Source organism: Perca fluviatilis, chromosome 5 (genome assembly GCF_010015445.1).
Source record: "Perca fluviatilis chromosome 5, GENO_Pfluv_1.0, whole genome shotgun sequence".
In the NCBI taxonomy this organism is placed as follows: Eukaryota; Metazoa; Chordata; class Actinopteri; order Perciformes; family Percidae; genus Perca; species Perca fluviatilis.
Window position 1 is genome coordinate 29016312 of NC_053116.1, and position 16727 is coordinate 29033038.

The 16727-nt window shown below is 40.7% G+C and overlaps 1 protein-coding gene across 2 annotated transcripts in view; it reads right to left on the minus strand.

Annotated features, from left to right (window-relative positions):
• The window catches only part of ajap1 (adherens junctions associated protein 1), a 58036-nt gene extending 45026 nt beyond the window's left edge, over positions 1-13010 (minus strand). The window contains exon 1 of one of the 2 annotated variants that reach the window (XM_039801884.1): positions 12176-13010. In XM_039801884.1, coding sequence (XP_039657818.1) covers positions 12176-12204 — 29 coding nt within the window. In that variant the 5' untranslated portion in view covers positions 12205-13010. Of the gene's footprint in view, positions 1-11474; positions 11490-12175 lie in introns of those variants that run through there. The other variant, XM_039801885.1, reaches the window with a different exon arrangement.
• Between the last annotated feature and the right edge of the window lie 3717 nt (positions 13011-16727).

Below are 16727 nucleotides of genomic sequence, written 5' to 3' on the forward strand. Positions count from 1 at the left end.
TCTTATAAGTCATATATATTTAATGAAAAACGTATGACATGTTACTGCCAACTTCGAGAAAAAACATGAACAGGCGACATGATGTTAGGCTACTTTGGATATTGATAGCTGTCGTGTCATGCTGTCATGTCACAATAATTAAGCTAGAATTTTGCAATCACAGACAGTGGATCTGAGACTTTTATTATTTGTTCTGTTTGTGTGTCTATATTTGAGAGGGTTGTCAACTCAATGCAGAGAAAGAAGTTGTAGTTAAAAGAGACCACCGCACCATAGGCTAGTGAAGGACTGGCTTTGCTTTGCTAGCGTCGTTGCTAGGCTTGGTACAGAGTAGACCCGGTGCTAATATGGCACCTGTGCCTTAACGACCCGTATCTACCAGACCGAATAGCAACGCGGATTTCTCTACCTCATTTCGGCGCCACTGATATGCCTGCGTTGCTCTCTGATGCTCCGAAAACGAATGTTAGAATAACAGAAACATCGCAGCATGTGATGCTAGTTAACATTACACTTGTCAGCAGCTAACGTTAGCCTACCATTAGCTAGCAGATGGATTAAACACGATTAAAATGCTGACAGCTAAACGGTGTAAAGTGTGATTTATTTCACTGTATAGGATCCAACAGCATGTTAAGCAGTGTGCTGCTGCCGTTGTTTAGCTACTTGTCTGAAGAACAACACAGATGGTGCGTCGCGGTGCATTCAAAGTTGTTGTAAAATACCCTTTTGCCATGGTGGTTGTTTTTGTCGTTCAACAGCAATTTACTAGTGAAATACGTTATTGTTATAAGTTATAGTTATTACATTATTATTAAATCATTTAATTTTGACCATATGGCCTAAAGTTGTTTTCCCCCCTTAATTAGGTTTTGTCCATTTGGCTTTGTCTGTCAACAAACAAAACAAACCAAAAATACATGTTGGGAAGATGATAGAACCTTTTTAGCCTTGTATCACTTACAATGCACTGAATTATTAGCTGATTTATAAAACAAATGTTAGATTTTATATCTATACCCATCTATAAAATGACTTGAAGAAGATACTATACAAAAATACTAACTTAACCTTGTATTTTCCCCCTTTTTTAGTCATTAAGTCTAATGGCTGAAAAGAAAACCACCCCTTATGGCAGCGCTTCACCCAGCCAACACCAAAACAAAGAAATGCTGCTGGTTGCTACTGTGTGTCAGCACTACTATTGTTAAAATGGTCAATTTATTTTATTGTTCTCAGCTGTTTGATAAATGCTGCTAAGTGCACTAAACTTTATCTTTTTAATTGAAAAGTTTATTTGACAAAGTTCAATTTATTTTCTTTCTTTCTTCTTACCCGTTTTGTTTATTTATACAATATATGTTTTTACATTATACATGTTTAATGTAAATATACAAGTGCAGATTGGTGTTCAAGTGTTCAATAAATGTTTTTGTTGAGAAATTTTGTGTATCTTAAGTACTTATTAGTGTTAAATTTTATCTTTCAAATAGAAGTTAAAAACAAGCAAATATCGGCCAAAAATAATCGGCAGCATATATCGGCCATCGGCCGACCCTGATTTCAAAAGATCGGCATCGGCCTGAGAAAACCCATATCGGACGACCTCTAGTTTTTACGTGTATCGGCATCGGCCAATACGCGGCTGTTGCGTTCGCCGATAGTTTTTTCCCGGCATTATTTACAGACAGGCGTCCACAGGCAGCTCTGTGTTGCTGGAGACGCTGCAGTTCACGTGCAGACCACTGCACCCATCCATATGATGCACATTGCACACATAATTTGGGTGATATGAATGATGATTGCAGAAGTGACAATGATCTGTGTTTTTGTTTATTATTTTTAAAGAAATGGCGGAGCAGATTCCGAAGACAAATCTAGTGTGGCAGGGTTTAACGTTTTTATGATGTAAATTGAGGGAGCAAAAGCAGTATCGGCTTCAAATATCGGCTCAAGAAAATCGGCTAAGGCTGATGAAAAAAAAATCGGTATCGGCATCGGCACTAAAAGATCCATATCGGTCGATCCCTAGTGCTTTCTGACCACAGTGGGAAATCTGTTGCATGGAAAAGTTGGCCCTCTCCTTGATATCATGTTGTTTATGGAGAAGGAGAACCAGGGAATGAGTAGGCGGGAATGCAACACTACCAAGCCATGGCCGAGCGACGTGTAGATACATTTTTCGAGAGGTGCATGTCAGGCTACGGTGTAGGGACCGGCGTATGTTCGTGTCTCCACGTACCTACATACATAGCCATGGCGTAGATTTTACGCAGAAGTATAAATCAAGCTTTAGTCCTATCCCAAATGTTAACCCCAACCTTCGAATATAGTCTGTAAGGTGGGTGCGACATGGATGGGTAACCTGTCAACAACAGACACCAATTTTGTAGCCATAGGCATGCCATGTTTACTAAGCAACCCTGGTTTGAGCAGTCAGTGAATGACAAACTGTTTCAGAACATCGTGACTGACTTTAAGAATAATAGGTCTGTAGTGCCATTGACTGAGATTGATGGGGGACTTTGTAAGAGAGTTTCAACCTTAAAATATTGGGATTGAGATTGACAACAGTCTTACATTTACTGATGCTGCAGCTTCTAAAGCCAAACTGCAACAGACAATTAATTTCTTGCAACAGTTACACAAGATTAATATGGTTCATTGTTAGTGGTGGGAATTACCAGACAATATCATCATGATACAATATTATTGTGATTTTAAAGATACAACAATACATGCAATATTCTACGATATGTTGCAATTTATTACCTTTTTTCCAATTTCAAATTTTTCCAATTTCAAATCATGTCCGCAAAAGGAAACTTTGTCAACATCTGTTTTATCTAAAAAGATAAATTTCTCTGTTTGTTTTTCTCACTTTAATTTTATTGCTGCAAAATGGGATTGTCAGGCAGACAAACTGACCAACACATATAAGATCTATACTTGGCGTCTGTGTATCGATACAGTATTGCCACGGAAAATATCGCGATACTATGCTGTATTGATTTTTTCCCCCACCCCTATTCATTGTACTTTTTTATAAGTGAGTATCAACACGACTGCTACAAACTTTATCACATCATAAAGACAGTGAGTAAGACCACTGGAATTGAACAGGCATTAGTAACACGACTTTTCAATGATTTAATAACAAATATGATGCCAAATATGCATACACTTATAGCATACAACAGAAATATGAGTGGGTCAAAATACTGCAACATAGAATCATGTGTACTCTGAATGTAACATCTTGACTGAGCCACCAGGGCACCAGTTTTTCATCGTTTGAAAATACGCTAGAGGCTAGGGCTGGACGATTAATCGAACATTTATCGACATCAAAATTCTGAAACTGTTACCGACATATTTTTCCCATGACGATAATTTTGATAATTTATTTCTGTTGAGAGGCCTTCTTTCTCCTTAAACACATTCTACCGCGTGTGCAGGGTCCGAAATTAACACTCACCTGTCACCAAATGTGGATACATTTTCCGCTACATGGCGAGTAAATGTTTGTACCAAAATAGTTCTGTTTTTCAGTCTTCATTGGTTCTTCAGTTCCTCTGCTGCCTTCATGTCGGAACTTTGCGGGGGCGGGCCAACAGGCACACACACAAACACTGGCGCACACACCAGGTGCCAGCCACCACGTCACTTCTGTTTACTGATAGCTAGCATTTAACTCAGGCTAATTAATTAGCTAGTAAGTGGCGATTTTTGGTAGCCAGCCTTTCAAAAAAAAGCACAATGAAATTACATGTTAACCGTTCATTAACCGTTGACCGAAAGCAGGAAACGGAGTCTCAGTTCACCATGTCCGCGGACAGCTATGGGCTTGTACCGGTGCTGATGTTCTGTGCATTGTCGGACACATGCAGCCACTTTCCCGAAAGTGCTTGCGGGACTGACACAAGTCCACAGCGGCCCGCTGTGTGTATGTCCCAGCCTGTCTCCAGCGCCTCCACCTGCAGGTTGTCAGCTGTGTGTCTGCCTGGTATACGCTCGGACGGACGATTTAACTCGCAGGTCCTCATCAAAATAGTTTCATGTGTCACATAGCTCTCCATAAGCAGAAAAAAAGATGAGCTTTAAACGCAACTTGCTGGTTCAAAGTTAGGACTAACAAGTTAATTAGCGGTTAAGAAATATATTGTATAGCCTTTATGATACAAAAGACGTTTTTTAAAACTTTAGACAAAAGAAACGCAGCGTCCGTCATCGAATCACAAAAAAAATTAATTATTGTTCATTCATCGTTATAGAGGTGAAATGTGCAATTAATCGTGATTTTGATTTTAGGTCATATCATGCAGTCCTACTAGAGGCCTTTTAATGCATATGACAATAAAGTCTTCTCTTCCTTGTCACAAACTGAAGTTATTCATATATCACGGTTGTAATTTTGTACTGCTGCTGCTTATGTGTGTGCGAGGCTCTTATGTTGCGCTGTGCTTGCAAAGAGCAAAACTCTCGAGGGGAGCGAGAAAGTATGGGGGAGCTTCGATTCTACAAGCTCCAGAAACACACTTACTCAACACACTCCCTGACCATTCTGCTCGCCTTAATATACCTGTCTCTCAGGTGTTCCTCCTCCTTTTACACTGTTCTCTAAACACGCTGGGGACAACAGACAAATGAAACCATGGGTGGAGAAAAAAACAATTGCATTATTTAAAGAATCAAACTTGAAGGCCTTGATGGATTTTTATAGCCTAAAACAATATTGATATGACTTCTCTTTTTTTACCAGCTATTTACAAGTTACATAACCTGTAATCCTCTTATGTGTTCGCCTGGGAACTGACTTCTGCCAGGACCTCCAGTATTTGTAGCAAACCTGATCACTGCATCTGAATCTGCATCTGTAATATTTCACCAAGCAAAGCTTTTTGGCCACACTAGCATCTGTTAGCAACATCAGTTCACCACATTGGTTCAGACTGTGTCTGGACAGCTACTGGATGGATTGACATGAGATTTGGTACAGACATTAAAGGTTCCCAGAGGACACTGTAAATCCTGTAAGCTTAGGTGATTGCAAACCCACTACATAAAAAAATGATGCATGTCAAAAGCTGTTTTTTCTGCAATGAGGCGAACAGCACTTTAGGCATTTCAAATGCATCTTTGTATGACATAAAACAAATGCAGAATGAAAAAGCATCTATGTTACAACTCTACCGAGTAATTCTTATTCATAGTGGACCAAGGTATTTACTGATGCTACGGTGTCATAGAAAGTTATCCTGATCTCACCTCATTACCCTTCCACACTGTAATGCATTGATCACTGAAACCCGACAGGGAGATCAGAGCTACAGTGCAATGTAATCTGACTGTCTCTTGAGAGGCAACACCTAAATTGACTGGAATCATCTCCACTTGCAGAAGTAAATAAAATCCACACAATAGAGTGTGATCATGCGTACAGTTTGAAAGAAACACCCAACTGTCATTTAGGGAAATATACGGCTATTATAAAGGACGGAACTTCTCAGAGAAATGTGTTATTCATATGAAAAATATGGCAGAGCTGCCTTTCCAGTCCAATAAACTCAATAAAACTATTAATGATAAAGCAAATTGAAAGTGTCAGAAGGTATACAAAATGCTAAAACGAATGCTCTGCAACCTTGATGAATGGTGCTGCATATTGGATATTTATGAATTATGAGGCTACATGGCGTGTTCCATTATTCCATTTAAAGCTCATTTTAACTGGCACCTGGCCCAGAGTCTTGGACACAATAGAAACTGTTATGACACTGAAGGCAAACTTTATCACATTGTTGAAGTAGTGCTTCACATATTGTCAGACTCAAAGGTGAATTCTTCGCTGAAGGAAAGCACTAAGCCTAATTCATCACAATTGTCTGCAGGCCTTAACGTGTGTTAATAAGATAATGTGTTCGAGAGAGAGACAGTCAGAATACTGCTATCAAATAACATTCTCACACAGCACGGCATGCAAAGCATTAGGACTTCTCTACAGACATCAGCACCTTTCTTATCCACCATAATTCTCACAGACGGTATCATATTGTGGCAGCAGCTCAAAATGGACCATTAGCAAAATGCTCTATTGTTATTTTAATCCAGTTCTGCTCATTTTATCCTGTACTTTTTTCCACTCTCTCCTCTCCCATTGTGCAGAGCACTTTTCAGGAAAGAAGCTCCAACAGCCTTTTTATTTGAAGGAAGATCATTGGGGGGGGGGGGGCAGATTCTGGAAGTTTAGGGCCTGGTGTCTGAAAACACAACTTATAAACAATAGGTGCAATAGGTGGATCCAAATGCATTATATGGTTATTAAAATGCCATCAGACTCATAATTAGTTAAAGCTCACACTGCTCCTTTAAATGTCATATGAGCGCAGGGTCTGCAAGAATAAATACCAAACACCACAACAGTGTCAGTCCTCGGAAAAATAAAGCTCAGGACAATTTCTGATATAATTATATCATTATCCTGTGATTATATTGTCTTATGGTGATTTATGATTTATGGTGACATGTAGCATTTAAATGACATTTAAATGCTACATGTTTTCTGATCATTTCACACTCACAAGCATGAACCAGATACTCAAGCAAATGAGTATTTACCCCTGCTGAGGGGGTTCATCCTCCGTCCACTAAAAGTTGGAGCTGTGACACCTCTGAATCTCTATTTGCATCCTGTTGAATATGCAATGCCTTTGTCGGAGCTCAAGAGGGCTGTGTGCACAAGCTCACAGACTAAGCGAGAGGGCAAATACAACCCAGCATGTACACACACACACACACACACACACACACACACACACACACACACACACACACACACACACAAATGGCTCTGTGGTGGCAAACTCTATTGCCAAAATACACAGGAACCAAATCTCTTATTCCCATTATGTTGTGTATCTAATTTGTTGATTATGGTAGCTAAATCCTCCTAGATCCTGCTCCAACTAAGTGAGATGCCGCTGAGTGTGACAAGCATTGAGACTGGCCAGGTGTTAACAAACGCTGCTGTCATTTCCCACCAATCAACAAAAAAAACACAGGAGAAACTGGCACTACACACAGGTATACCGCTTTAAATTGGCTCATATAAACAATATCTCAATAACACATTTAAACTCAGAAATCAGAAGTCAACATTTAAGATTTAAAGTGCCATAGTTATCAATAAGCAACATATAAAACCTTTATTAGGACATGAGTTGCATGTACTACAGAATACTTTGAACATTCTCCAGAGGTCAAAACATTAATGGGGGGGAAGCTGAGTATCATCTTTGTAGATAGATAATCTTCTGTTTCGACCTTTGCTTTTGGACAATGCCAGTGTGCTGGAGTACAGTACCTGTCTTCCATTGGACTTCTATAATACATTTCATCTTATCACATCTTATATAAATAAAAATGCATTGTTTGGAATTATCTTCATGCGTTGGTTGGGTTTTTTAGAATGTGAACTGCATGAGGTTGTGTAGCTTTAAAAAATTCAGTAGATATCCTGTATTAGGGAGATAAATACCACAGTTGGCTCTCCGTAGAGTTCCAGAGATTTATGGATCACTTCTGTGCAGCAGGCCTCTGGGAGGCAAATATTGACTATAAAATCTTTCAAATGTTTTGGTACTGGGCAACACACACACACACACACACACTCCAACCATGAGCTGCGGCAGCTGCTACTATGGTTGTCGTGTAAGAAACACTGTTGCATTGCTTAGTTTGGAACGTAACTCATAGAGGAAAACAAACAAAACATAAAAAGGTTGGGGTGGCTGGAGTGTGTATGTGTCTGGTTTGAGGGGGTCCAAGATGCAACAGCCAAAGGTGTTGCATCATCCCATTAATTATTCCCACTACACAATGCCCTCCACTAGAGTGTACATGAACCACATGCTCAGAAAGATAAGCAGGGCTGTAAAGAGCATGGGAATAAGGTGAAAAAGAAGGAAAAAAGGATTAGGCTTCAATCAACTCAGCCCCTCTCTGTCAAAGTTTTTATTTCGGCCTATGTCTCAATCCACATTAATTACCCAAGTCGCTGGGAACAACATAAAGAGGGTGTGGGGTGGGCTTTCTTCTGTTCATTTATGAAGTATTTCAGTAGAAAGTGGCCCGCTGAGAGGCGCTCGCCCGCGCCTGGAGAGGGCTAGTTAGTTGTAAGGGCCATGACGGATAAATCTGATCCTTTGTAGAGGCAGTATTGATCTAGCAAAAGCTCACTACATGAATCAAGTATGAGCGCTGTGCTGTTAGTTCCTTCACTCTGTGGGATGGATGTGCTTTAGCGCAATAGAAACACACACTTTCTCATGTAGCCCAAACTGGACAAGTTGGTCATTAAGCCCAATAAGGCTGAGGGCTGCTGGCACTTTGGTGAGATTCTGAATGTTGGGATTTTAGTTTAGGAAGAATGCAGTGTCATTGCTAACCCAAATAGCTATTAGAAGTTATATGTGAGTTTAAAAGTAAACACATACATGCACTTTCCAATTCTCAAATGACGTTGGCTAAGATTAGAGCAAGTTGTCATCCAGTTAAACCTGCATGAAAACCTGCCTTAAGAAGCTCTTAGCCCACCATTGTACAACAATTATTTTTGTTTCCCAGGGAGTTTCAAGTCCAAAGAGAAAAATAATATACATGTAATCCTTGTTAATTAATATTTATAAAATCTTTGGCCAAGAATGCATTAATTCAAGTATTTTAATAGTTTTCCAAAAGCTTTACGAGCTGAACTCCAGTCCTTTCATTTTAAGCATCCACTGTGCAGTTATGTGTCATGGTGGGAAAATGAACCGGCCGTTATGGTCTAATTCTGACATAATGTTTCTTCTCTGCTAATTGCTATGCCAGTCAATGACGAGACATGTATGGTTCACCCCAGTCCTTAGCAACAGAACAGCAGGTTTCTCTCTTCTTCTCCATGTCTGTTTGTCTCTTACACTACTTCACAGGGACAACCTGTTCTGGTGCTTCTAGATTTAACAGACTGCTGAGCACAGGGTGTTTACAACACGCACACTCACACACAGAGAGAGACACACACACACACACACACACACACACACACACACACACACACACACACACATCTCCAGAGGATAGGATCTCAGGGAGGCAACACAGCCTATTTCACTGCAAATTAGGTTAATCACGCTCCAGAGAGGCCCAGTTAATAATCCTCATAGAGGCTATTAAGATGGCACCTAAATCACAGGAATATTTGAACATGTGATGGACCCTTCCACAGTAATGGCAAGCTTAGCCCTGGTGTTCTTTTGGTAGAGCTAGTGAGGATGACAACTGGTCATACACCTTACATGGCTTTAGACTGATGATGTTGTGCAGGAGCAATTGTTTCTCACCACAGAAAACACTTTAGTGTAGAGTAAAATATATTAGGAACCCTATTTCATTAAGCCAGCAATATTTTTTAAAAATCAGAATTAGACTATTACTCAGATACAACAGTTTTCTTTTTAAGCTGGAATAGGACACAGAACACCAGAATACTAAATACATGATCACCAGGAATATCAATACATATCATTTCTGAGCTCTTGTAGATCAAGATTTATTAAAGCCTCCGTCTTTCTTTTTCCTACTGTATATTCCATATTAAGAGACCTTTCGAACTAACACTCCAATCACTTGACATATCGCAGTTACCCTATCCCCATTAATTGTAATAATGTATCCAGGCCAGAAAAACCTAAACATACAGGAACTGTCATCTGTACTTAACAATCCTGTTGTAGGAAAGTGGAAACTGACAAATGAAGCCCTCCTGAAAGGCAACTGGTGTCTCCGGCAGTAATATTTTGCAGCTGCACTGTGCCTCAGCGGTATGATAGCTCACCGTGGGGAACCTAAAACTGTGCGACGTTCATGAAAGGTTGAGCCCGGAGATGTCGAGCCTTGGAGAGATGAATCCCTGCTGGTTAACCCTCAAGTGAGACACTCTTTCTACTGGGAGCTTGTTTTAATTCTGTACCATTACAGCAACTAACATTTTCTCCTTTGAGGTAAATGCATGAAGCCCGAGTAACCCATTACTATGACTGAAAAGTGTCACATTTAAGTGCCAATGCAGCATGTGCTTTTATTCAAGCTAACAAGACATGTTGGTGTACTGCATCCTTCTACTGGCACTTTTTTCCCCTTTCCATCAACATCCTAAATAACAATTATATGCTGGTTATTGCTATAGGGAGAATTTATTTATGCACACTATGCAACCTAATGAACAAACCTCTTGCCATTGCCAAGTTTTAGTGTTGAGTGTTTCAATTAGGATAAAGCACCTTTCCAATGTTACAAGATTTTCACTTAGTTTTTGATGCTCCAAAAATATTTTTTTAATTACAATTAGCTTGGAGTGATTAGTTTAAATTACATAATTTTGTGAAAAGATAGCATGATACCATTTGCATACCATTACACTGAAAGTCCAACGCCGATACTGAATTATCACCTAGCCCAAGTCCACAAAGTGTATTAATGAGAAAGTTTGCGAGGAATCTATCCATCCATCCATCCATCCATCCATCCATCCATCCATCCATCCTTCTCTCTAGTTTTGCTAAAGTCAGTGCTGTTGCATTTACGCCCACATATCAAGCTTCTGTAGGTGGTCTGTTCTTTGTCTGTTCCAACAGGTACATAAGCTTTCTCTGCACATGCTCACTGCCCATTTCTTCTTGTGGTTAAAAAAAAAAAAAAAAAACGGATAACGTCAAACACAACCTGTGTAGGAAAGCAAGATTTTTTCCCACACTAAATGTTTAGAAAACCAAATATTGCCATCACTGTCTGATAATAAATGACAGCTTTTAGCCTGTGATGACAAACAATCCCACATCCCATTTTTACATTCCACATCATGTCAGCAAGCAACAGGGACATTTCTGAGGATGGAAATTGGTTTCTCTGTGCCTCTGAACGATCCATCTAGAGATATAGGACATCAAATGCATTTCATTTCATCATCTTATACAACTGCTCTGTCTACGGCGTGTATTGCCATTACCCCGGGAGGTCAGCCCTACGAAGTACAGTGTGTGTCATGCATAATAAATGAACGGCTGCATTGGGCGGGAATTAGAGCCACCGGTGGGGTGAGATCCAGCAGGTGGCAAGAGAATCCCACCGCTGGCAGGTTTGGTCTCATTTCTTAGCGTGTCATTACCTCTAAACCTATTTTACGGTAAATGAGCTCAATTTTAGCTTTTGTTTGCGGACTCCCTAACTGAGTCAAAGTCAGGGGTGGACTGGTCTCCACAATGCCTCAGTTTAGGGATATAAAAATCTATCATAAAAAGACTATATAAAGAGACTATCCGTTTATTATTGTGTTCTATGATGATACAATCTTACACTGTAACAAAAGAACAGACGGAGACAGGAAGCAAAGTGTGAGCGGATGTTTTTGGGGTGAAGAAGGAGGTAAAGCTTACCTCTCCATCCAGCCAGTCTACATGTCATCCTTTTCTTTACCTTGGCTAAGCAGTACTCATGGATACACCCGCAACTTCCATATTTATCAGGCTTTCAAAGCCAACTAATTACCAATTGCTGTCTATGGGAGCGCGTGCATGTGTTTGTTCTCACAAGCGAGGAAGAGCTGACAGCCCCAACCTTGAGGGCAGTGTATGCGCGTGCGTCCGTGCACGTGTGTTTTAAGCGAGCGAGCGCGCGCGCGCGCGTGTCTGTGAGTGTGTGTGTGTGTTGCTTGCGCCGCCGAACTGTTGGCGACCCCCAGCGTCCAGGATGGGAAATGTTCGATCATGTTCTTTTAAACATCACAAAACATATCCATATAAAGCCTCCGCCTTAACATACGTAAGTGTCAACACTGTGCTACAGCGGAAAATAGTCGGTATGTTTGAAGAACTTTGGTACAAGAGAATCTACATTTGCATGCTTTTTACAGACATATTGGTACATACTGTATGCTATAATCCACTCATCAATTCCAGCAGACTGTCATAACTTGCAGTGGCGTAGATAAAAAAACTAAGACAACATGTTGTCGAACAGCGGCGTCAAATGTGAAACATCACACATCGACATTTGTCGTCGTCCCCCTCCCAAAGCATTTGCAAATTACAATGTAATTAGGCTACTATAACATGACATACAAATGTCCATGTCTTACCTGCGCGCAACACTCCGTTTTATCCACATTTTTTCGACTGCCGAATCCTACTCAGTCCTCCAGGTATCCTCCCATTTAGATGGGTTTCCTCCAAAGTCGACAATAGCTGATAAAAACACTCAAGTGACGGACCTTACTCCCGCTGTCAGTAACGCAACCATTATTTAAGCCATATCCTTCAACGTTGCGCACATCAAATTCCTCCAACAACGCTGCCAAATCCCACTCAAATCACCAGAACAATAGTCAGGTCTCTTTGAAGTTGCTTGTCAATTGTTCTTTTGGCGATAATCTCCCTCGTTATCAGTTAAACGGAGAGGGGATCGCGCGTGCAGGAGGACAGGTGAGCGGGAAACCGACAGAGGTACCCTCAAACTTTGCCTTCACGGAAATCTTTCATATCCCCACCGGCTGTAAAGACAAAGATTTAAGGTGCGGGTAGCAAAAACAAGGCATGTAGTTGGCATCCTCGTCGCTGAAATGACAGTGCACCTTCTCCTACATTATTAAAAGGCAGATGAACGTCCAAAAAATTGGGGGTGGAAGATGAGGATGTTCGGTTCTCTGAAGCACGGAGGAGACAAGTCACCGCTGGCAGGGGGTCCTCATAATCTAGTCACATCTCTGGGGGTGTTGAGCGGTGCGGAGGGGTTAGACAAAGTAGAAAGAAATGAAAAAAAAAATTGGTGCAACTGAAAAAAGGAAGACGGGGTTACGGCGAAGGAGACAGGGAGGTTGAGAGTTGTTTCAGAGGAGTTGGAGAGAGGGGGGATGAGAGTTTTGTCATTTGAGACGACAGGAGGCTGCTCCGTCTCCTGCTGCTGCTTCTCTTCTCTCAGACTGACGACTGATCTGGCTGCTGGAGCACCACGCTGCTGTGACGTCATTTTAAAGCCAAATATGTCATGTACTGGAGTGTCACACGTCATATGGGTGGAGTGTCACGTCCATTTTAAACTCATGAGTGTCAGACTCGGGCAGCACTGTTCAGTACAGTAGTACAGATGTAGGCTATGCTATGCATGGATGGCCATCAGTGAAGAGTGAAAAATGCATAGAAATCGAAATAAATTTGGAAAAGATACAGCAATATGTCAAATACATATAGTCACATCAGCTGGTAATCAGGACCAGCTGATAGACCCTTTGTCTAATAATGTATAATGTAACCTTTTGTTTTTGCCAAGGCTCTTGACACTTTGGGCATGATCTGTGCTCTCTCTTAAGGTTAAATTTGGATTTGGTTAACTTATGATAACCATGATATGTAGAATATGACTCCCCCACTCCTAAAAATGTACTTTTCAACATACTGGCAAATAATACTGCTGACATTAGCAACAGGTGACAAAACAAAAGGCATTTAAAATGTGTTGCGACTTTAAGAAATAACATGGTGTGCAAAACAAGAAACAATTTAAATCACTGAAATAAAAACTGAAAAGTAAATTCAAGCCACATTGAGTTTAATTAATTACATGATCTTTCAGCTTCTTCTGATGCAGAAAAACCCTATGAAAATTGGTGCAGTGTATGTATTGCTTTCAGCCTATTTATCTTAATCTCTGCAGGTCATCTCAACAGACACGTTGATAAGAATGCTGCACTTTTGCTATCTTTCGTTCAGCATTGGCTTGCACACAAACCTTTTAAGTCATTTAGTTGATTACTGCTTTACACGTAGCACAAACTACAGCTGAGGCTGATGGGAATACCGTTATAGTTCAAACAAGTTGCATCTCAATTACAAAAATGTCAACCTCACAATGACGCTAGAGGGAAAGTCAGCGGATCACTAAAGTCATTAGTATTCATCTTCTGGGGACCATTAACTGTTGCACAACATTTCATGGCAAGCCATCAGATAGTTGTTCTAATACTTCAGCCTGGACCAAAATGGTGGCCAGACAAATATTGCCATCACTAAAGCCATGCCGCTAAGCTGGCAAAAAAATAAATAAAAATGGTTGTTACATATTATAAAATGTTTGCAGATTTTGCCTGAAGCCTTAAAGATACTTCAAAGCTCTTTATTTTGTGCAGATTTTGGCTGCTCCTTATCCAAAAAAGTCATGACCTGCCAAGGGTTGTGAACATAACATTTGCTGTAGGATGGAAAAAGAGAATACTGTATATACAGTGTATATACACTGTGTGTGTGTGTCCATCACATCACCCTGAGCTTCGGAGTAGTAGCTGAGGTTAACTGTGTTTTCTCGAAATATTTACCATCTTAATGCTAAAGTGAAAGGCACTTTCTAGTGGGGCGGTCTTACATCTACCATGTTTCCCATATGACATGAATACAGCATTAAACTGTCATCCGAGAGGCTTTTTGCACACCTGTACTACAAGATGTCAGCGGTAGGCAAAATCACATAACATTAGAATCAATTTGCTGATGTGACCGAACAGCGAGGTGAAAATATTACCTATGACAAGATCAAGTCTTGCGTGAGAAAAATAGAGAATGTGGCGGCCTTTCATGTACACCTCGGGGTCAAAGTGTCAAACCAATGAACACATCACACCTGTTTTAGCCTTTGCAACTTCTCTAGCCTTTCCTGGAAAAAAAAATACAAGGCTGAATTGTTTATGCTCGCTGTATTTGGACTTGTTTTCTGCACAAATTCTCAATGTGTACTAAGGAGATTCATATTTTGAACCTGCAAAAAATAGCTTCCCTTTGCATTAGGTGTGGTTCTGTCGCTCTGTTCTGCTTTTGCTCACACTCTTCAGGATTGCCTTCATCATCATATACTATCGTAATGAACACAGAGGCTCTCCTCCCAATCAGATAAATTGCATGCTGTGTATAAAAATTGACTGCTATAAACAGGATGAGGGAACTTTCCTCTCCTAAAGCACACTTCTGTCAAATACCGTCATTACTGCATTAGTGTGTATACATACATACTGATCCAAGTGGATACCTCTGTCTGAGGGAACCATTACTAGCTCCCCAGCAGATGGAAGCTGTCATTGCTCTCTTTCACTCTGTCACTTCCTCCATCTCTTCCCTTGGTATCCACACTCTCTCTCCCACACTCACTGTTTTGCATGATGTCTTCCTGTGTTGCATGTTTGTGCGTGTACTCATCTCATACTTTTTCTGTTGGTTCATGCGAGCAACATAAGGTGTGATACAGTGTGAACAGGCCTTAGAGGCATTTTGCCTTAGAGACAGAGTCACAGGTTGTCATGCATGTCTAAGACTGTGGGTGTCTTCTGCTCACATGGACCTAAACGCAGAATACTAAACATCTGTTGTGTAAGCCATTAACACCCCGCCACGAGAGTGCGAATTAAAAGGAAGAGGGATTTGAGTATTGCTGTGTATCTGCTAAGCTGGATTGAGTCATTCTGAACAGCAGTTGTGGGTACAGTTTAAGTGTGCAGGGTGGCTTGGATGCTGCAGACAGGGTTTATTACGGTGGCTGAGACGGTTCAACACAAATACAAAAGCCACAACACAAATACAAAAGCTACAACACAAACGCAAAAGTTACAACGCAAAAGCTACAACACAAATACAAAAGCCACAACACGCGCGCTGATTGGTTGACCGAACCACATACACGTACATTAGAGACGAGACAGCAGGTCTCATATTTCAGACACAGCAAAGTTATACATTGTTTGTCTGCTATTTCGTTATTAAATTCACTTCTGAGACTTTTTTTATGCAAGAAATCAACTATATAAAGCTCAAACATGGGCCGTTTTACGAAAATTGATGGCTAATTGCAAATTTGGTAAGACGTATCGGACTTAAAGTCGAGACACACCAACCAGACGGCCGACCGTCGACAGAAAAGCCAGTCGGAATGATCAGTCGGGTCCCCGAGGTCCAAAAAACTGCCTCGGAACACACTGAGGCGACACCGACTTGAGAAACGTAATACGTCTCCAAGCGGTGCTAATCTGTATTGTTGCCCAAGAAATGAAAACCAGCAGCTGATTGGACGAACGCGTCACATGGGTTTGTTTTCTCCGGAAATTCAAAGCCAGACTGTCATGGCGGCTCGTTCAAAAAGTCACCGTTTCTGGGTTACTGGACTACCGGGGCTTGGGGCTCCGCGGAGCTGGCCGGCTGCCAGCATAACTATAGTATATTTACAGTTTGAATTTTGTCACGACACTTATATTACAGCTACCCCAAGGTCTTACAAAGCAAACACTTGTGTCCGATTTTTCAAACAAAATCCGATTTAAATCTATTTTTTCTCCCCTTACTTAAAATAAATCTGCAGATGACAAAGAAATTGTTCAAAACAAGTTTTAACTTTATTTTGTTTTGACTCATACACACACGCACACACGCATGGGGCTATATATTCAACAACAACAAAACGGATGTGTGAGATAAAGCTGTTTTCACACATACAGGTAATTCACTTCTCGTTCCTCCCTAAAAGTTCAAATAATTTTAACGTTATTGCGCAACCTTGCCCCTATTTTCACCTGTTGCTGAGTAACGTACATTTACATCCCATGGTCTCTTAAAGGTAGCATACCTGCAGCAAGCTCCTTCGTAGTAACTAGTGGTAAA